At 49.2% G+C, this 21,236-nt stretch overlaps 1 protein-coding gene across 2 annotated transcripts in view; it reads right to left on the bottom strand.

Moving 5' to 3' along the window:
- Nucleotides 1–21,236, bottom strand: part of LOC147107842 (immunoglobulin superfamily member 5-like) — a 95,205-nt gene that overhangs the window by 41,611 nt on the left and 32,358 nt on the right. Inside the window, exons 5-8 of one of the 2 annotated variants that reach the window (XM_086007193.1) lie at nt 20,790–20,921; nt 19,101–19,125; nt 14,384–14,478; nt 11,567–11,628 (exon numbers count right to left, since the gene is read on the bottom strand). In XM_086007193.1, the coding sequence (XP_085863319.1) occupies nt 11,567–11,628; nt 14,384–14,478; nt 19,101–19,125; nt 20,790–20,921 (314 nt within the window). The remainder of the gene's footprint in view (nt 1–11,566; nt 11,629–14,383; nt 14,479–19,100; nt 19,126–20,789; nt 20,922–21,236) is intronic. The other variant, XM_086007194.1, reaches the window with a different exon arrangement.

Below are 21,236 nucleotides of genomic sequence, written 5' to 3'. Positions count from 1 at the left end.
CTATTGTTATAGAAGGAAGTAATGTTATCTTATTCTTTCTTCAAGTTCTAGTGTATTTACATATTTCATGTGAACACACAAAGCAAGGTTAAAAAACCTTGATCATGATAATGATAATGTAAGTTCATTAAGTGTTACAGTTAAAAGGCAGATTAATACAAAGAAAACATGTTGTTAGTTAATAGTAAAATACTTTTGTTTTAAGAAAGGGAGATGTAATGATATCAGCAAATCGTGATGGTATTTGCCTGTTTGATTATGATGCCTTACCAGCATGTTTGCCTGATTGATTACTTATGCCTGACCAGCAGAGGGCATGTGACAGAGGCAGAGTTTAGTTTAGTTTCAGTTTCGTTCTAGATGGATCACTAGCATGGTGTCTCCTGTAATGCTGTTAACTTTGAGTTGAACAAACTTTAGATTAAAAGACATTGGCCTAGAAATTGGGTATAGCCCCGCCAGCTCGTTTGCGCCGAAAATTTTGCGCTGGCCGCGGAGCCAGTTGCGCCCGTCCCATATTCACTTTTAGCGCCCCAAGGCGGAACCGGGCGCTGTTCCAGAGTGTGCCCACCCCCGCTTGGGGCGCTGAAAGTGAATTTCAGCGCTCCCGGTGCCGCTGCGCCACCCGATGTGGTGCGGCAGGCTGCGGTACTGCAGGCCTCCTCCTTCTTTTAAGGAGGAGGTGCCTGCAACGGCCGGAGCCCCGATCGCGAGTGCCGGCAAAAGAGCCCGGCACAACGGAGAAGTGCCGGGCTCCACGGAAACCAGCCGGCAATGCCGCGGGGGGGGGAGGTGGAGGAGGCCGGGGAAGGAGGTGCGGGCAGGCAGCCGCCGAAAAAGCGGCCGGCCGCACCTCCACCTTAAAGCGCCCCGCTAAGGCTGCAGTAAGGACCCGGTCTCCCAATGTTGTTAGCGGCCGCCACGGAGGAGGCAACGGCAACTGAAGATGGGGTTCGGGGCGGTATCGGGGCGGCACCGGGGCACTGCGCACACCGATGACGTCATCGGTGCCGGCGCAGCGCTACCGGCTACCGCCGCCATTACCGCAGCTCTCAAAATCAGCGCTACCACCCCTACTGGCGCAGAAGCCCTCTTTGGGCTGTAACTGGGCGCAAAGCCCACCGAATTTCTAGGCCATTCTCTTTCATAAATGTCTCGTCATTGAACCCACAAAGAAATCAATACAGCAAGCACCAGTCATTGGCAGCTTGTCAATTTGCAGAGTCCTGCTCGACACACCGTGAGTGCCACCCAAATAAAATCAGGCGATACCGGGCAGAAAAAACCAAGCTATACTGCCACGGCTCACACATGAGCTACTGGCCAGTTGGGTAAAACTCCGGAAGGCAGCCAACACCCGTGGAACTTCGCCCCAACAAGGAGTCACTGCCTTTAGGAGAGGAGGGGAGAAACTGAAGGGAAAGTAAATCACTATTTCAAATGACGCCTTCGCTTCCAGTCGAGACAGCAGTGGAGCCGGCCAAAGTCAGTCTGGCATTTTTGCAATCATTCTAATAAGATATTGGGTAAAATCGCAGCAAACTAATTCACCCACGACGCTGTGTCAGCAGCTAGGATCTACGCTGAGTGTTACACAGGGCCTTTACAGTCTACAACACAAGCCGTGGGCAGCAGTAGATCTAATAAATTGCCCCGCAAGCGAGGCTGCTCTGCAACTCACAGTAATGAATGAGCGTGTCAGTCTTTGAAGTAAAAGTATTCATCAGACCTCACTGCTGGTCGGGACAGTATTGCGATTCTAATATTTGCAGCACGTTTTCAACTGCATCAAATTTGAAGTAAGGGATTGAATGTTGTGGGTGTGTTTGGAGCCAAGATTTTCCCTCTGGAATTTAGGTATAAATCCAGTCGAGACTAAAGGGATTAAAGTCTGTAAGGTTCTACGTGAAGTGGGTTGAAATGGCTCAATCTAGTTCTTAATCAGAATAAGCCAACAGCAAAAAAAAAATGCACTTAATTCGGTACGAATTGGCATTAGATGCTCAAACTGATCTGGACAGGCCATAGAATGGTGGCTGCATATAGTGACACCACTATTCCCAACGAGAATAGAGATGATTGGGCAATACACCCGGCAATCACTGCTGTCAGTGACCAGGTTTGATTTTATGCACATTATGTAACTGTCCTCCACTCACTGCATTCTGCTGCAGAATTCACCCTGCTTTTATCGGTCGTGAGTTCTATTTGCTGTAGTTCGTAGGGACTCATTTCAAATAGACTCTGTAGACTGTTTGCTGTAGTGCGCTTTTTAAATAGACACTGTTTGCTGAGTAAATTGACTTGGTTTGCTGTAAAATCGACTGCTGTGAGTCTGGCCGTAAGTCCCGCCCCATCTCCAACTCATTGGCTGACACAGTGGTGTCAAATAGACTCTCTGTAGAATGGCAAGTATGAGGAATGGAAAATTGTCACCCTGGTGCTGTAGGGATGCTTTTCTGGGTTTGGGGCTGAAGCAACTTGAGGCAGAGTAAAGGAAGATTTACCCGAACCATTCTATATCTGATTTGAAAGGCCTTGGAGCCCCCAAGTGGGAAATGTTCAAACCCCTAGCATTCGATAAGGTGCCACATAAAAGGTTACCGCACAAGATAAGAGCGCACGGGGTTGGGGGGTAATATTTTGGTATGGATAGGGGATTGGCTAACTAACAGAAAACAGAGAGTCGGGATAAATGGGTCATTTTCCGGTTGGCAATCAGTAACTAGTGGGGTGCCACAGAGATCAGTGCTGGGGCCTCAACTATTTACAATCTACATTAATGACTTGGATGAAGGGACTGAGTGTACTGTAGCTAAATTTGCTGATGATAACAAAGATAGGTGGGAAAGCAAGTTGTGAGGAGGACACAGAGTCTGCAAAGGGATATAGATTAAGTGAATAGGCAAAAATTTGGCAGATGGAGTATAATGTGGGAAAATGTGAGGTTATCCACTTTGAAAGGAAGAATGAAAAAGCAAATTATTATTTAAATGGAGTGAGACTACATAATGCTGCGGTACAGAGGGATCTGGGGGTCCGAGTACATGAAACACAAAAAGTTAGCATGCAGGTACAGCAAGTAATTAGGAAGGCTAATGGAATGTTGGCCTTTATTGCAAGGGGTACGGAGTATAAAAGTAAGTAAGTTTTGATGCAACTTTACAGGGCACTGGTGAGACCGCACCTGGAGTACTGCGTACAGTTTTGGTCTCCATATTTAAGGAGGGATATACTTGCATTGGAGGCAGTTCAGAGAAGGTTCACTAGGTTGATTCCTGGGATGAAGGTGTTGAAGTATGAGGAAAGGTTGAGCAGGTTGGGCCGATACTCAATGGAGTTTAGAAGAATGAGAGGTGATCTTATTGAAACATATAAGATTCTGAGTGGAATTGACAGGGTAGATGCTGAGAGGATGTTTCCCCTCATGGGGGTATCTAGAACTAAGGGGCATAGTTTCAGAATAAGGGGTCACCCATTTAAGATGGAGATGAGGAGGAATTTCTTCTCTCAGAGGGTTGTGAATCTTTGGAATTCTCTACCCCAGAGAGCTGTGGAGGCGGAGTCATTGAATATATTCAAGGCGGAGATTGACAGACATTTGAACTACAGGGGAGTCGAGGGGTATGGGGAGAGAGCGGGAAAGTGGAGTTGAAGCCAAGATTGGATCAGCCATGATCTCATTGAATGGCGGAGCAGGCTCGAGGGGCTGAATGGCCGACTCCTGCTCCTGTTTCTTATGTTCTTATGTAATGTTTCTCACCTTAATAAAGGCAAAAAAATTCACGTAGAAAGAAAACAACTTACGCTTATACAGTGCCTGTAGAGTAGAAAAATGTCTCAAGGTGCTACATGGAAACGTGAGGAAAAACAGATGCTGAGCCAAAGAAAGAAAAGTTAGGAGGGGTGACCAAAAGATTAGTCGAAGAGGTGAGTCTTAAGGAGGGTCTTCAACTGTTCCTTCGTGATGGTGTTTGAGGGGTGAATCTTGGCCAGGACACCAGGAGAATGCCCCTGCTCTTAATTGAATAATGCCATGGGATCTGTTACGTTCACTTCAGAGGGCAGACGAGGACTTTTGTTAATTCTGAGAGTATTCCATCACTAGTAAGGAGTGTGATGGAATACTCTCCACTTGCCTGGATAAGTGCAGCTCCAACAATACTCAAGAAGCTCGACGCCATCCAGGACAAAGCAGCCCGCTTGATTGGGACCCCATCCACCACCTTAAACATTCACTCCCTCCACCAGCAGCGTACCGTGGCTGCAGTGTGTACCATCTACAAGCTGCACTGCAGCAACTCGCCAAGGCTTCTTCGGCAGCCCCTCCCAAACCCGCAACCTCTTCCACTTAGAAGGACAAGGGCAGCAGGCCCAAGGGAACACCACCACCTCCAAGTTCCCCTCCAAGTCACACACCATCCTGACTTGGAAGTATATCGCCGATCCTTCATCGTCGCTGGGTCAAAATCCTGGAACTCCCTCCCTAACAGCACTGTGGGAGTACCTTCACCACACGGACTGCAGCGGTTCAAGAAGGCGGCTCACCACCACCTTCTCAAGGGCAATTAGGGATGGGCAATAAATGCTGGACTTGCCGGCGATGCCCACATCCCATAAACTAATTTTTTTAAATATTGATGCGGGAACATCTTTCGTTGCCAGCTCTCGTGTCGCCTTTTACGCCATTCATCACGTGTGAGTAAAGACAAGTCTCAGCAGCCTAGTCATTCATCGCCGGCATCAATAGAAAATGATCAGTCAGTGGCGGGAAACCGAGCTGATTTCCCCTCTCCCTAGTTTGTGGATACTGAGGTCAAGTATATGTGAAGAGAAAAAGATTGGTGAAGTCAAGCGTAGGTCCCTTGCAGTCAGAATCAGGGGAATTTATAATGGGGAACAAAGAAATGGCAGATCAATTAAATACATACTTTGGTTCTGTCTTCACAAAGGAGGACACAAATAACCTCCCAGAGATGTCGGGGAACATAGGGTCTGATGAAAGGGAGGAACTGAATGAAATCAGTATTTGTAGGGAAATGGTGTTGGGGAAATTGACGGGATTGAAGGCTGATAAATCCCCAGGGCCTGATAATCTACATCCTAGGGTACTTAAGGAAGTGGCCCTAGAAATAGTAGATGCATTGCTGGTCATCTTCCAAAATTCGATAGACTCTGGAACAGTTCCCATGGATTGGAGGGTAGCTTATGTTACCCCACTATTCAAAAAAGGTGGTAGAGAGAAAATGGGGAATTATAGACCGGTAAGCCTGACATCGGTAGTGGGGAAAATGCTAGAGTCCATTATAAAAGATGTAATAGCAGAGCACTTGGAAAACAGTGACAGGATCGGACAAAGTCAACATGGATTTACAAAAGGTAAATCGTGCTTGACTAATCTACTGGAATTTTTTGAGGATGTAACTGGTAAAATAGATAAGGGAGAACCAATGGATGTGGTGTATTTGGACTTTCAGAAGGATTTCGATAAGGTCCCGCATAAGAGATTAGCGTGTAAAGTTAAGGCACATGGGATTGGGGGCAAGGTATTGACTTGGATAGAGAACTGGTTGGCAGACAGAAAGCAAAGAGTTGGAATAAACGGGTCTTTTTCTGAGTGGCAGGCAGTGACTACTGGGGTACCGCAGGGATCGGTCCTAGGACCCCAGCTATTCACAATATATATTAATGATCTAGATGAGGGAACTAGATGTAATATCTCCAAGTTTGCAGACGACACAAAGCTGGGTGGGCGTGTGTGCTGTGAGGAAGATGCCGAGAAACTCCAGTATGATTTGGACAGGTTGAGTGATTGGGCAGAAGCATGGCAGATGCAATATAATGTGGATAAATGCGAGGTTATCCACTTTGGTGTCAAAAACAGGAAGGCAGATTATCTGAATGGCAATAGATTGGGAGAAGGGGAAGTGCAACGAGACCTGGGTGTCCTTGTGCACCAGTCGCTGAAGGTAAGCATGCAGGTGCAGCAGGTGGTTAAGAAGGCAAATGGTATGTTGGCCTTCATAGCGAGAGGGTTCAAGTACAGGAACAAGGATGTCTTGCTGCAGTTTTACAGGGCCTTGGTGAGACCACACCTTGCGTATTGTGTGCAGTTTTGGTCGCCTTATCTGAGGAAGGATGTTATTGCCATGGAGGGAGTGCAGCGAAGATTCACCAGGATGATATCTGGGATGGCAGGAATGACGTATGAGTGAAAGGGTTGGTTGGGCTTATACTTGCTGGACGATATTCTGTCGCAGCGCCCCAAGAGGGAGGCGGGGCACTTCCAGTAGCTACCACTCAATTTCCGTCGCGGGGGTGCTAATTTTTCCGGGGCTTCTCCCTGTGTCCTGGCCAATTTTCCTCGCTCAATCAATACCACCTAAAGGCAGATTGATGGCCCGCTCATCCTGTTGCTTTGCGTGGGACTAGTGCCCACACTTCCAACATAACTGTCACTGCACTTAATTGTGTGATTCATTGTGTGAAGTGCTTCAGGACCAGTGGGCCTGCAAGTATAAAGTAATGTACTATTGCATATTAAGTTATAATTTAATTTTTATGGCTGAAATAGGAATATTGCTGGCAGATAAAGTGCCGACACACGTCTCACCTACTAGAAGCCAATTTTTCAAAAACTACATTAGCCTTTCTGAGGACTTGACTCTAAACTGGCCGGAGAGAAAGAATTTAAACAGCATGGGGCTGATTTTCCTTTGTGGGCCAAACTAGGCCCCCGAGTGTGCAGCATACCAGAGGTGTGCTAATCCCTCTATGGCCCCGCCCCTCCTTATCTCTGTAACCTCCTCCGGCCCTGTGGTCTTCCATTTGGACCTCTTGAGCTATCCCGATTTTCATCGCTCCACCATTGGTGGCCGTGCCTTCAGCTGCCTAGACTCTGAGCTCTGGAATTACCTGCGAAGTTAGCGCCCCAAAGGGGGCGCGACTCCATTTTTCGCCCTATATGTTTACCTTTCCTACATTACAACAGTGACTACACTTCAAAGGTACTTCATTGGCTCTGAAGCGCTTTGGGGCATCCAGTGATCGTGAAAGGCGCTATATAAATGCATGTCTTTCTTTCGTCTCCTGCAATGCAACGACGGCTTTTTGTTATGTCCCGAGACCCATTATGAAACTGCTGCATTCTCCGATGCAACAGCTATCTGATTTCTGCTCAGGAAAGAGGTTTGGTGAGTCTTGAGTACAAGGACTCACCACAGAACAGAGAATGTCAGTGTTTGACAGCTTCTCAAAGCTGTCAAACGATGACAATTCATCTGTCAAAAATTTTTGGCAGATGAAACGTCATACGCTGACGTCCTCTGTCACCGGCTTTCCCTTAATTGGCCTGCTAAGCCCGCAGAGCGGGCTTAACAAGGTCAATCAAGGGAAAATAGCATGGGTTGGCCGGACGTCGTTGGGGGCGGGACTGAAACGCGACAACCAGCAGTCCCGCCCCCAACACGCCCCCATTGATAAAATCCAGCCCCATGGAAGAGGTATGGTTGAAAGGCCTTTAACTCAAGATATAATTATGCACCATTGTCATGAGAGGATCAAGGGTAGGCCACCCAGCCACTGAGCCCAGCAGCTATAGGTCTCCCGCAGCCCTTGCATCACTGGGCATGTTGTTTGCGTGATTCATTTAATAAATCTATAAGTAAAGACTCCACATCTGGGACTCTCATTCCCTGGCACAAAGGGAACAGCTCCAAACTTGCCTCTAGAATCATATCTAGCAAGTACCATGAGATCTTTACGGTATATAAGAGCAGCCAAAGTTTTAATGCCTCATGTGAAGGAGGGAAATCTAACTATACAGGACTTCCTCAGTACTGCAGTAGACAGTCAAGTTAGACTCCACACATATTTCACATATATATCAGGCAGATTTGACAATTGTTGAGAGAGAGGCCTGGCTTATTTTGGCAGGCTATACGGCCTTACACTACATATTAGAAAATTCTCCCTCTTCATTCAGTGTTGTTTTCCTGCAGTATCACTTTAAGGGAATTTTTCTCCTTGTTGCTGTACATTTTCATTCCGGCAGGAGACTGGAGTAATCGAGACTACCAACGGATCTTAACCAACAGTGAAGCTCAGACAAGAGTGAATTCTGAAGCTTTGATTCAACACTACGGAGACTATAAGGTCAATCTCAACCCTGCCTGCCCAGCTGGAATGGGGCAAGCGGCTGGTTAAAATGGCGGCCGATTGTATCCCGCCATTTTTAATGTGCTTTTTCCGGTTGCCCGTCGCAGGCAGGTTAATATTTAAAAGTTGAGGTCCGATGGCATCATTCGGATCCCGACACGATTTTAACCAAAGTCACAAACAATACCAGATCCGCCAGTGAAACCTAACAGCGAGCGGAATCTTGGTCTCATATTCCGACCACATATCCACTCCGTCACCAAGTCCGCCTACTTCCACCTCCGTAACATCACCCGAAATTTCCTCCAATTAAATATTGGGAAGACCAAAGCCATTGGGCTGGATTTTCATTGAGTTCTAGCCAACCCACGTGATTTTGACTTGATTGACCTTGTTGAGCCCGCCCAGCGGGCTCAGCGGGCCAATTACGGGCCACCCGGCAACAGGTGACGTCACAGATTGAAATTTCATCTGTCAAGACCTTTTGACAGATGAAATATCAGCGTTTCACAGCTGTTTGAAGCTGTCAGGCGCTGACAATCTGTACTCCAGGTTAATTCCTTCCTCTCAGGATGATTTAGAGATCTCCCCAGAACAGGAAGCAAAGGCTGCAGATTTTGACAGATCGCGGCCATTCTGCTTTCTGTGCCGGTGAGATGAGGGACTCCCGAGACCTGAAGGAAGGAAGGCTGTAAAGGTAAGTAAATGTTAGTAGAAGATCTTTAAACACTTTACACACACCAAACACACTTACCTCTGCACTCATGCACCCATCACTCACCTGAACACCGGACATCTCGAACCCTCCAAGCCCTTCATCCCGACGGCCCGCCTCGCTAACTTGGCGTGGTTTGGAGCTGTCGGGCAGCCCAAACTTCAACAATGAAAATAGAGATTAGGCTAAAAACTGCCTGTTAACTACCTGTTAACAGGCAGTTAATTGGCACTAATCCCCTTCCCGCCTCGGGGAGGCGGGTCCCAGTGCGGGGCGGGTACCCACCTCCTTTGAAACTGGCATGGAGGCAGGTTGGGGGCGGGATGGGTTCGTGCCCCCCGATTTCAGGATTTTAACCCCCCACACGCCTCCAATCCCAACTCCCCGCCCCAATGAAAATCCAGCCCATTGCATTTGATCCTCGCCACAAACTCCGTTCCCCGGCCACTGACTCCTTCTCTCTCCTTGGCAACTGTCTGAGGCTGAACCAGTCTGTTCGCAACCTTGCTGTCATATTTGACCCCAAAATGAACTTCCGACGACATAGCTGCACCATCACTAAGACTGCCTATTTCCACCTCCGGAACATCGCACGATTCCGTCCCTGCGTCAGCTCCTCTGCTGCTGAAACCCTCATCCATGCTTTTGTTACCTCTAGACGTGACTATTCCAACACACTCCTATCTTCCACCCTCCATAAACTTGAGCGAATCCAAAACTCTGCTGCCCGTATCCTAACCCGCACCAAGCCCCGTTCACCCATCACTCCCTGTGCTCGTTGACCTACATTAGCTCCCGGTCCGGCAACACCTCAATTTTAAAATTCTCATCCTTGTTTCAAATCCCTTCATGGCCTCGCCCCTCCCTATCTCTGTAACCTCCTTCAGCCCTGCAGCCCTCCGAGATCGCTCCAATTCTGTCCTCTTCCGCATCCCAATTTTAATTGCACCACTATTGGTGGCCGTGCCTTCAGCTGCCTCGGCCCTAAGCTCTAGAATTCCCTCCCTAAATCTCTCCACCTCTCTACCAATGTTCCCTCTAATTATTTTTTTCATGCGCAGTCCCTTTAAATTTGCAGGACCTCACAATTGATGTGTGGCTTAGGGGGAACATTGCGCTCTACCTCTCTTTCCTCCTTTAAGGCGTTCCTTAAAACCTACCTCTTTGACTAAGCATTTGCTCACCAGTCCTAATATCTCCTTATATGGCTCGGTGTCAAATTTTGTTTGATAATCGCTCCTGTGAAGTGCCTCAGGGTGTTTTACTATGTTAAAGGCGCTATATAAATGCAAGTTGTAGTAGTAGTAGGATCATGGACAGTAGAGCCTCAGATAAGTTTGAATTTTTATTTTGTTTAAGATTTCCTCCTGGGCCAGGAGGAGCAGGAGGGCTCCTCCACATCCCACTAGGCCTCCCCTGCTTCTCTCACACTCCCTCAACCGCGATTGCACCCGGACCACCCCGCCCCGCCCCGCCCCGCCCCGCCCCGCCCCTTACTTTACGCTGAGGACCATTCCCTCGCCTTCCTGACAGCGACCTCCTGCCGCTCAAATTCCTGCTCTCGCCCGCTGAACACCTAGGCCTAGAAATTCACTATGGCCCCGCCAGCTGGCTAACGGCCAAAAGTTAGCGCTGGGCGCGGAGCCATGTGCAACCGTCAAATATTCACTTTTCACGCCCCAAGTCGGAACCGGGCGCTATTCCAGGGTGTGCCCGCCCCCGCTTGGGGCGCTGAAACTGAATTTCAGCGCTCTAGGTGCCGCTGCGCCACCCGATGCGGTGCGGCAGGCTGCGGTACTGCAGGCCTCCTCCTTCTCTTAAGGTGGAGGTGCCTGCAACGGGGAGATCGCCGCTGGATTGTGCCGGCAAATGAGCCCGGCACCACGGAGAAGTGCCGGGCTCGCGGAAAGCAGCCGGCAATGCCGCGGGGTGGGGGGTGGAGGAGGCCGGGGAAGGAGGTGCAGGCAGGCGGCCGCCAAAAAAGCGGCCGGCCGCACCTCCATCTTAAAGCGCCCCAGTAGCGCAGCAGTACGGCCCCGTTTTTCAATCGCTGTTTGCGGCCGCTGCAGAAGAGGCGGCCGCAACTAAATATGGGGTTTGGGCTGGAAGCGGGGCGGAACCGGGGCACTGCGCACACCGATGACGTCATCGGTGTCGGCACAGCGCTACCGGCTACCGCCGCCATTACCGCAGCGCTGAATATCAGCGCATCCTCTTACACTGGCGCAGAAACCCTATTTGGGCGGTAACTGGGCGCAAAGCCCACTGAATTTCTAGCCCCTAGTGATTCCCACCGGGTTCGGGCGGGAGTCTGCAATCCAACATGGTAATGAGGCCTGGGAGTTACAATGGCCTGAGCCATGGGTGCCTGTCCCAGCCCCAAACACCGCGCTCACACCTTGAGTTAAAATCAGGGCTTATGTCACCAGATCTTCCAAACTATCTCAATTTGTGAACAATCCCTCAGGTTTTTATTGAGCATACCCATATATCATTACTTAGTTTACTGTTATTTTCCCAACAAACAGAGAACATGAAGCTCTTGTGGCAATCAGAAGCTCCAGAAACTCTAAAGCAGCCCTTGAATCTCCAGTCAAATTTGGATCTTTGCACTTTGGACTTTTTTACTGCTTGGCTGAAACTTTACACTCATAAAATCTTTCTTAGGTTGGAATGCAAGTGTGCTGTGCTTACCTCCAAGGTATCGCTGTTCTTTTTCCCAGACTGCGTGTCTATCGGATTAGGTGAAGGAAAATCTGGCAATGAAACAGTACCGTAAACAACTTAATATTAGTTGGCATCACCTTATATTCAAAAGCAACTTTAATCAACAACATTTTTTTTACTACATGGTTTAGTTCAAAAATACGATTCAACCATCATCGGCCTTTACAGCAGCCGTATCTTTATTGTAAACGTACAACGGGCTTTTATTGCCTATTTTATTTTTTTGAACCCGCCTCCTTCTTTAACGTGTTTCTATCCAGCATTCTGTTGTGCAGGTGAGAGAGCAGGAAGGCAAATCATGCCTAGACTTGTGTTAATGTTAGCCTTGAAAGCAGCCTGTTGTGCGTGTGGAACCCGATTCCAATAAAATTGAAAGTAATCATCGAAGCATAAAATGATACAGCACAGAAAGAGGCCATTCAGCCCATCATGCCTATGCCAGCTCTTTGAAAAAGCTATCCAATTAGTCCCATTGCCCTGCCCTTTCCCCATAAATTTTCTCTTCAAGTATTTAAGAACATAAGAACATAAGAAACAGGAGCAGGAGTTGGCCAATCGGCCCCTCGAGCCTGCTCCGCCATTCAATAAGATCATGGCTGATCCAATCTTGTCCTCAACACCACTTTCCCGCTCTCTCCCCATAACCCTTGACTCCCCTGTAGTTCAAATGTCTGTCAATGACTCTGCCTCCACAGCTCTCCGGGGTGGAGAATTCCAAAGATTCACGACCCCCTGAGAGAAGAAATTCCTCCTCATCTCCGTCTTAAATGGGTGACCCCTTATTCTGAAACAATTCCCCCTAGTTCTAGATTCCCCCACGAGGGGAAACATCCTCTCAGTATCCAATTCCCTTTTGAAAGTCACTATTGAATCTGCTTCCACCACTCTTCCAAGCGGTGCATTCCAGATCACAACTGGCTGTGTAAAAAAAATTCTCCTCATCTCGCTTCTGGTTCTTTAGACGATTAACTTAAATCTGTGTCCTCTGGTTACCGACCCTCCTGCCACTGGAAACAGTTTCTCCTTATCTACTCTATCAAAACCCCTCATAATTTTGAACACCTCAATTGAATCTTCCCTTTAACCTTCTCTGCTCTTGGGAGAACAACCCCAGCTTCTCCAGTCTCTCCACGTAACTGAAGTCCCTCATCCCCTGGTACCATTCTGGTAAATCTGCCCTGCACCCTCCCTAAGGCCTTGGCATCCTTCTTAAAGGGCAGTGCCCAGAATTGGACGCAGTACTCCAGCTGGGGCCGAACCGGTGTTTTCTATAGGTATAGCATCAACTTCCTTGCTTTTGTAGTCATTCCTTTTACATCGCTGTATTTTTCCTTGTTCTTTTTATCAGCCATTTTCAAACTTGTTGATTCTCGGCCTCTCACCTGGCACTTACTAAATGAAAGAGCAGCATTACCCCCACAGTTAGGCTTCTTCTGCTGGATGCATATGGAGTGACATAATACAGTCTTAAACACTCCACCACTCACCGTCCAGTCTCCTCCCCCACCACCCCCCCCCGGGTGAAGAGGCGGCCACCATCTTTTGCTTTCCATTTCTTTAAGTGATTTGGCTGTCGGCACAAATCTATTCAAACACATCTATCTAAATTGAAGTTTGCTGGCTATACCGAATTAGGAGCTCATAGTCGTACGTGTCTTCACACTGTTCCCTTTGGGGAACTGTATGAAGTGGTGGAAGGATTTCTGGCCGCGTTAACGCTCCTTCCGTGACCGTAACCATCTTCGTACCAGCCATTAGGGTGGTTAGTCCTATGGCGGGAGGGTTTTACGGGCTCCCCCCACCCACACCCACTGACGCAAGTATCCCGCTGGATGTCAACCCAGAATTTAGAGCTGGAGCTCCGACTCCACTTGCTGGGACTGTCTGGAGCGGGGTTCGAAACCCTACGCCTTCTGGCCCAGCGGCGGGGATGCTACCGCTACGCCAAAGGCCCACTCCAATTAGGAGCTAAAGGGGGAACAATTCAGTTGGTTGTGCCTCCCGTTAGCGCCTTAAGAGGGCGCTAACGGGACACAACGCAACTAGCGCCCGGGTGCGGCACTGCCCACGCCTCCCGCAAAATTCAGCGGGAGGTTAGTGGTGGCGCTAACCGGTAGCGCCCTGCGGCGCTGGCGATGACGTCATTGGCATGCGCAGCGCCCCGCTCACGCCCCGGCCACGATCTTCGGGCGCGCCCCCTGACTTACCGCTGGACGCTATGTCCGACGGGGTCAGGGGGGCGTACCTGCGGCCGGGAAGGCGCAATTTAAAGGCAAGGTGCGGGGCGGCCATTTTTGTTGCTGGCCGCCTGCCAGCACCTGCCTGCGCTCCCGTCCCAGACCTCCTGAAACGCCCCCCCCCCGCCCCCCCCGCAGAGTGCTGGCTGTGCTCCAAGAGCCCGGCACTTCTCTTGAGTGCCGGGCTCTTTTGCCTGCACTCCCGATCCCTGGGGGCCCAGCTGGGCCCCAGGTCACGCTGCACAAGGCCCCTCCCCTTTAAGAAGGGAAGGAAGGCCTGCAGTACCGGGGCACGACGTGCCACAGCGTGTGGCGCTGCAGCACATAACGCCGCAATATTGACTCACAGCGCCCCAAGAGGGATGCGGGGCGCCTCCAGTAGCGCCCCGCTTCCCTCTTGGGACGCAACCACTCAATTTCCGGCGCGGGGATGCTAATTTTTCCGGGGTGCTACTCAATTTTTAGCCCAAAGTGTCCAAAACAATGTATGAGATTGCAGGAGGATCTAGACAGAGGTAGAGAGACGTGGTAGCACTTCAGCGCCTACCTGGGGAAAATTCAGTGGACATTCCAAAGTTTTCCAGCCCCGAGTTTGTCTGATCATCCACGGGCGCCTCAAGAGTTTTCTTCGTTGACATTTTTCTTAGAGTGGCAAAATAGAGATTAAAATGAATCAACAGGAGAGGTGGCAGTATCAGAACAGGTTTTGTACAAATGACAATTATATGAACAATTACATCGAGATTTTTGAATGGCTGGAAGTGAGTAACAAAGCTGTTGTTTTCTCAATGGTGGAAGGGAGCAGATGGTCGCAGATCAAAATTGCAGGTTGAGTGAGCATGACTCAGTGAGACGAAACACATTGGAAGAATTTCTACACAGCACCACGGACAGGAATAAAGCAGGGTCCCAATTCATCAGTTATAGTTGCATACATTGAATTTACAGCACAGAAACAGGCCATTCGGCCCAACAGGTCTTTGCCAACGTTTGTGCTCCTCACGAGCCTCCTCCCACCTTACTTCATCTCACGCTGTCAGCGTACCCTTCTATTCCTTTCTCCCTCATGTACTTATCTAGCTTCCCCTTTAATGCATCTGTGCTATTCACCTCAACCACTCCCTGTGGTGGTGAGTTCTACATTCTCACCACTCTCTGGGTAAAGAGGTTTCTCCAAAATTCAACATTGAATTTATTGGTGACTCTCTTATATTTATGGCCCCTGGCTTTGGTCTCCCCAGAAGTGGAAACATTTTCTCTACGTCTGTCTTATCAAATCCCTTCATAATTTTAAAGATCTCTATTAGGTCACCCCTTCTCTATTCTAGACTATTCTTAAAAGTACCAGTTAATCAGTTTTTCCAAAAATGCTATGGGACCATCAACATCCACCTAAACCACAGAAACAGGCAGATGGGCCTCAGTTTATCATCTCATCCAAAGGACATTGTTTCCTACAGGACTGCACTGGAGAGCCAGCCAACAGATCAGGTCAAAGCTCTGCAGCGCTGCCACATCCAGTCGGGAATGGTGGAGGACAGTTAAGCAGCCGATGAGAGGAGGAGGTTCTGTTCTGTTGGTTTATCAGGTGGACGGCACTGTTTCCCTCAAAGGTGCGCTCGCGCACTGATCCTGAGCTCGCACGCCGTTGATTTGAAATGCCGCACAGAGAACTGGACAGTAGCTGCGGTGGGTAGGGGAGGGGCCCAATACTGGGGAGAGCGAGAGACTGGGGGAGAGAGCGAGACTGGGGGAGAGAGAGAGAGACTGGGGGAGAGAGAGCAACTGGGGAGAGAGAGAGACTGGGGGAGAGAGAGAGAAACTGGGGAGAGAGAGAGAGACAGAGAGAGACTGGGGGAGAGAGAGATTGGGGAGAGAGAGAGACTGGGGAGAGAGAGAGACTGGGGGAGAGAGAGACTGGGGAGAGAGAGAGACTGGGGGAGAGAGAGACTGGGGGAGAGAGAGAGAAACTGGGGAGAGAGAGAGAGACAGAGAGAGACTGGGGGAGAGAGAGACTAGGGAGAGAGAGAGACTGAGGGAAAGAGAGGCTGGGGAGAGAGAGAGACTGGGGAGAGAGAGACTGGGGAGAGAGAGAGAGACTGGGGGAGAGAGAGACTGGGGAGCGAGAGAGACTGGGGGAGAGAGAGAGAGAGAGACTGGGGGAGAGAGAGCGACTGGGGGGAGAGAGAGACGGGGGAGAGAGAGACGGGGGAGAGAGAGACGGGGGAGAGAGAGACTGGGGGAGGGAGAGACTGGGGGAGAGGGAGACTGGGGAGAGAGAGAGACTGGGGAGTGAGAGAGACTGGGGAGCGAGAGAGACTGGGGAGCGAGAGAGAGAGAGACTGGGGAGAGAGAGACTGGGGAGCGAGAGAGACTGGGGAGCGAGAGAGAGAGAGACTGGGGAGAGAGAGAGACTGGGGGAGAGAGAAACTGGGGAGAGAGAGAGACTGGGGGAGAGAGAGACTGGGGAGAGTGAGAGACTGGGGAGAGAGAGAGACTGGGAGAGAGAGAGACTGGGGGAGAGAGAGACTGGGGGAGAGAGAAACTGGGGAGAGAGAGAGACTGGGGAGAGAGAGACTGGGGAGAGTGAGAGACTGGGGAGAGAGAGAGACTGGGGAGAGAGAGAGACTGGGGGAGAGAGAGAGAGAGAGAGAGACTGGGGAGAGAGAGAGCGACTGGGGAGAGAGAGTGACGGGAGAGAGAGCGTCTGGGGAGAGAGCGACTGGGGAGAGAGAGACTGGGGAGAGAGAGACTGGGGAGAGAGAGACTGGGGGAAAGAGAGGCTGGGGAGAGAGAGACTGGGGAGAGAGAGACTGGGGAGAGAGAGACTGGGGGAGAGAGAGACTGGGGAGAGAGAGACTGGGGAGAGAGAGACTGGAGAGAGAGCGACTGGGGAGAGAGCGACTGGGGAGAGAGAGACTGGGGAGAGAGAGACTGGGGAGAGAGAGACTGGGGGAAAGAGAGGCTGGGGAGAGAGAGACTGGGGAGAGAGAGAGGCTGGGGAGAGAGAGAGAGAGAGACTGGGGAGAGAGAGAGACTGGGTGAGAGAGAGACTGGGGAGAGAGAGAGACTGGGGAGAGAGAGAGAGAGAGAGTGAGAGAGAGAGGCTGGGTGAGAGAGAGACTGGGGCGAGAGAGAGACTGGGGAGAGAGAGAGAGAGAGACTGGGGAGAGAGAGAGACTGGGTGAGAGAGAGACTGGGGAGAGAGAGAGACTGGGGAGAGAGAGAGAGACTAGGTGAGAGAGAGAGACTGGGTGAGAGAGAGACTGGGGAGAGAGAGAGACTGGGGAGAGAGAGAGAGAGAGACTGGGGAGAGAGAGAGAGACTGGGTGAGAGAGAGAGACTGGGTGAGAGAGAGAGACTGGGTGAGAGAGAGAGGCTGGGTGAGAGAGAGAGACTGGGTGAGAGAGAGAGACTGGGTGAGAGAGAGGCTGGGTGAGAGAGAGAGACTGGGGAGAGAGAGAGACTGGGTGAGAGAGAGAGACTGGGTGAGAGAGAGAGACTGGGGAGAGAGAGAGACTGGGTGAGAGAGAGAGACTGGGTGAGAGAGAGAGACTGGGTGAGAGAGAGACTGGGGAGAGAGAGAGACTGGGGAGAGAGAGAGACTGGGGAGAGAGAGAGAGACTGGGTGAGAGAGAGAGACTGGGTGAGAAAGAGAGGGATGGTGAGAGAGTGGAATGAGAGGGAGAGAAGTAGAGGGGGATGGAGAGAGAGCGAGAGAGCGAGAGAGAGAGAGACAGAGAGAAAGAGACAGCGAAACAGGGGTGAGTGTCCAGACGCGTGTAGTCCGTTCCTGGGGACTGAGCGGCGGCCACACTTTGGAACAACACAGGTGGAGGCGCAGCACATGTACAATGACCGCTGGAAGGAGGCTAAAGCAAACGCGTTTTAGGCCCTCAGATGACACGTCATACGCTGACGTTCTTTGTAACCGGCTTCCCCTTAATTGGCCTGCTGAGCCCGCTGGGCGGGCTTAACAAGGTCAATCAAGGGAAAATAGCGTGGGTTGGCCACAAGTCGATGGAGGCGGGACTAAAACCTGACAAGCAGCAGTCCTGCCTCCAACACGCCCCCATTGAAAAATCACCCCCTAAGAGTCTAAATGGGGAAGAGGCGCAAAGGGATCTAGAGGTATACATTCACAAATCATTAAAAGTAGCAATGCAGGTTACAAAAGCCATAAAAGTGCAAATGAAGCACTGGTGCTCATTTCCAGAGGAATAGAATTCAAAAGCAGAGAGGTTATGTTAAACTTGTATAGAACCATGGCTGATTGACTCATGATTTGAGACGGTGGGGTGGCAATATGGCATTACTGTACATATGCTTTTAAGTGGTTGCTGTTGCTGTTGTTGTTGTGGTAAAAGCAGTTGTTTTAAAATTTGCCCACGGACGAAAAGGTCACGCTCAGAAGAGTCCGTGGCCCGCTCAGTACAAAAAAAAATTAGAGGGAACATTGGTGGACGGTAAAGATCCCATGGCGCTACTCAAAGGGGAGCAGTGAGATCTGATCTCCTGGGCCGGCACTCCTCCCTCAGCTAATGCACCAGTAAAACATATCGGCTGACCATTCATCTCCCTGCTGTTTGTGGAACTTGGTTGGTGTCCCATTTTCCTACATGACAATAGTCACTGCACTTCAAACATTGTATCGTGTGAATTGTCTTGCGATGATTAGGTACTATTTAAATACAAGAATTTTGATATTATTATTAGCATTTATATTCCTGGTGTTGTAGTGGAGATAGTACCGCGTCAGATGACATGCGTACTGTTAAAGACGTGAGCATTTATGTAGAAAAGTTCCTTTATTCCCCAATGTTCTCCCTTTCTTTCCCAATAGTGTTGGGGTTCAACACCATAGGTGCTAGCTGCCATCCAGTAACTCGCACAAGTGGTCCATCTTCATTGGTTAGTCTACGCAGAGTAAGTTGCGACGGGCTGATCAACCATAGAGTGCATCGCAGTTGAGCCTGAACCTGTTCCTACCTGACACTCACTTATGCATTTTCCAAGAGGAGTCATTGGACAGGGATGAGGAACAGGAATGCTGACTGACTTCTCCTCCCTAGCTTAGGGACACTGACACCAGTTATAGGTTGTCTACTGCCATCCTGGCTAAGATCATTTAACTCAGCACAGAATCTCTGATGCCCCCGATCTCGATGGTTCAGCACCACCCAGTCAGGAAGAGAAAACATTTTGAAAGATTCTTTACCACTTTTTGAATATACCATAAAAGAACATAACGTGTGCTCACTTACCTTAACTCGTCCTGATAACTAGGTTCTAGAAGAAAAAGAAAGATAAGTTTAAGATTGTTCATAATTTAATTAAAAAAGAATATATCCTTTTATTTTGATGGTAACAACCTAATTTCTCAGTTAGATTGTTATTTTGTCACATAGGAGTTTCTTTCTAATGAAAAGTGATACCTTAGCTGTGTCTTTGGATGAGGATGTGTGTGTAACAGGGTGGGAGGCGAGGGGAAGAGGAGAGGGCAGAATCAAGACTTTTTTGTGTGATATCTAGGTGAAGGACCAAATACAACAATGCAAGAAATGACCAAAGCTAAAGGGATGTGGTAAATCATGGCATAATGGTTAGAGGATCCCAAGCTTGAGTTTAACAACCTATAGATTGTACAGGCAATGGGCCACTGAGGGAAGTAAGGAGCTCCAACATTTTGGGAAAGAATGTGTTAGTCGGAGACACTGCGATGAATTTTAAAGAACAAAGTAGTGCCTTTACGTGAGGGTTGCTCAGGGCATTGTAATGGGTCCAATGTGTTAACTGCCGTTAATTCAATCTCACAGTGTCAGCCGTGGCTCAGTGGGTAGCACACTCGCCTCTGAGTCAGAAGGTTGTGGGTTCATAGTCCCACTCCAGGGACTTGCGCACATAAAGCTAGGCTGACACTCCAGTGCAGTGTTGAGGGAGTGAGGTGCTGTCTTTCGGATGAGATGTTAAACCGAGGCACCATCTGCTCTCTCAGGTGGACATAAAAGAGCCCATGGCACTATTTTGAAGAAGAGCAGGGGAGTTCTCCCTGGTGTCCTGGCCAATATTTATCCCTCAACCAACATAACAAAAACAGATTATCTGGTCATTATCACATTGCTGTTTGTGGGAGCTTGCTGTGCGCAAATTGTCTGCCGCGTTTCCCACATTACAACAGTGACCACACTCCAAAAGTACTTCATTGACTGTAAAGTGCTTTGAGACGTCTGGTGGTCGTGAAAGGCGCTATATAAATGCAAGTCTTTTTTTTGGTCCATCTTGGGTGGCCACCTGATAACCAGCTAATGTCTTCCTAGACAAACCTGAGCACGAACCATGCAGTTATCTAGAACCAGGGGCACTGACTTAAGCTCAGAAGAAGGTGAAGAGACAGTCTCGATTTAACTACTTTATACGGAGGACGGTGAACATATGGAACATAGTGCCCGCAAAAGGAATGTATAGTGTTGGCAAATTCAGGAGGGAGCTGGATAGCTATTTAACGGCAGGAACAATTGAGAGGGGGGGGTTTTCAAATGGACTACAGGGGCCTATTCTAGTCCTATGCCTTCCTATGTCTCTATCTCTGTTCACATTGGCAAAATTGAATTTCTTCATGGTCAGGGTTTTAATACGGTGAGTAAAATAGATCATTCCACCCCCACTCGAACAGGATAGCTGTCAAAAGCCCTGGTAGCACAGATAACATCCATCAGGTGCTGACACAGATCCCAGTATTACTGTACCTGGAATTAGACCCCAGGGAGAAGCAACACAGTGAAGCTCACTGAATACTCCAATCCACTATACACCTTCTACCGCGTATATTGAGCCTTATGAATTTAATGTAATATGTTGCAACCAAAGAACAATCACAATAAAAAATAGAAATTTAAATTGTAAATTAAAAAGTACATCAGCATTTAAAGGATTAATGGAAAAATGACACTGACCGAAGTGTTTGTTTCGTTTTATGCAGCACACGATCACGATGATGAGTATTATAAGCAGGATAACCACAGCGATAGGCACCACAATAGCAATAATTAGCCAGGTCTGGACCCGACGGGCTGCAATATGAAACACTTCCAGGAATTAGTTAATAGCTGATAACCCTCGGGCACAACCTGTCCTGATAATGTGCAATATGCAGAGGGCAATATATAAACAGCAAGCAGATACAAGGCTGCGATTCAAGGCAACGTCACAAAGCACGAGAGTGACGTTCGAGTGAAGCTCTAATTCTCTCCCTATCTCACCCGAAAGCGTCGGCTCTAGCTGGGGTATGGTTCCACAAGCACTGGCTTCCCTCCAGTATCTTACCCAAGTGTATACTTATCTAGATGCACTGCAGCATCTCGCCAAGGCTTCTTCGACAGCACCTCCACTGCCGAGAAGGA

Source organism: Somniosus microcephalus, chromosome 14, assembly GCF_052327205.1.
Source record: "Somniosus microcephalus isolate GS21.2 chromosome 14, FLI_Smic_1.0, whole genome shotgun sequence".
Lineage (NCBI taxonomy): Eukaryota > Metazoa > Chordata > Chondrichthyes > Squaliformes > Somniosidae > Somniosus > Somniosus microcephalus.
The sequence above is the reverse complement of the archived record's forward strand: the minus strand, read 5'-3'. Positions and strand labels throughout refer to the sequence as shown.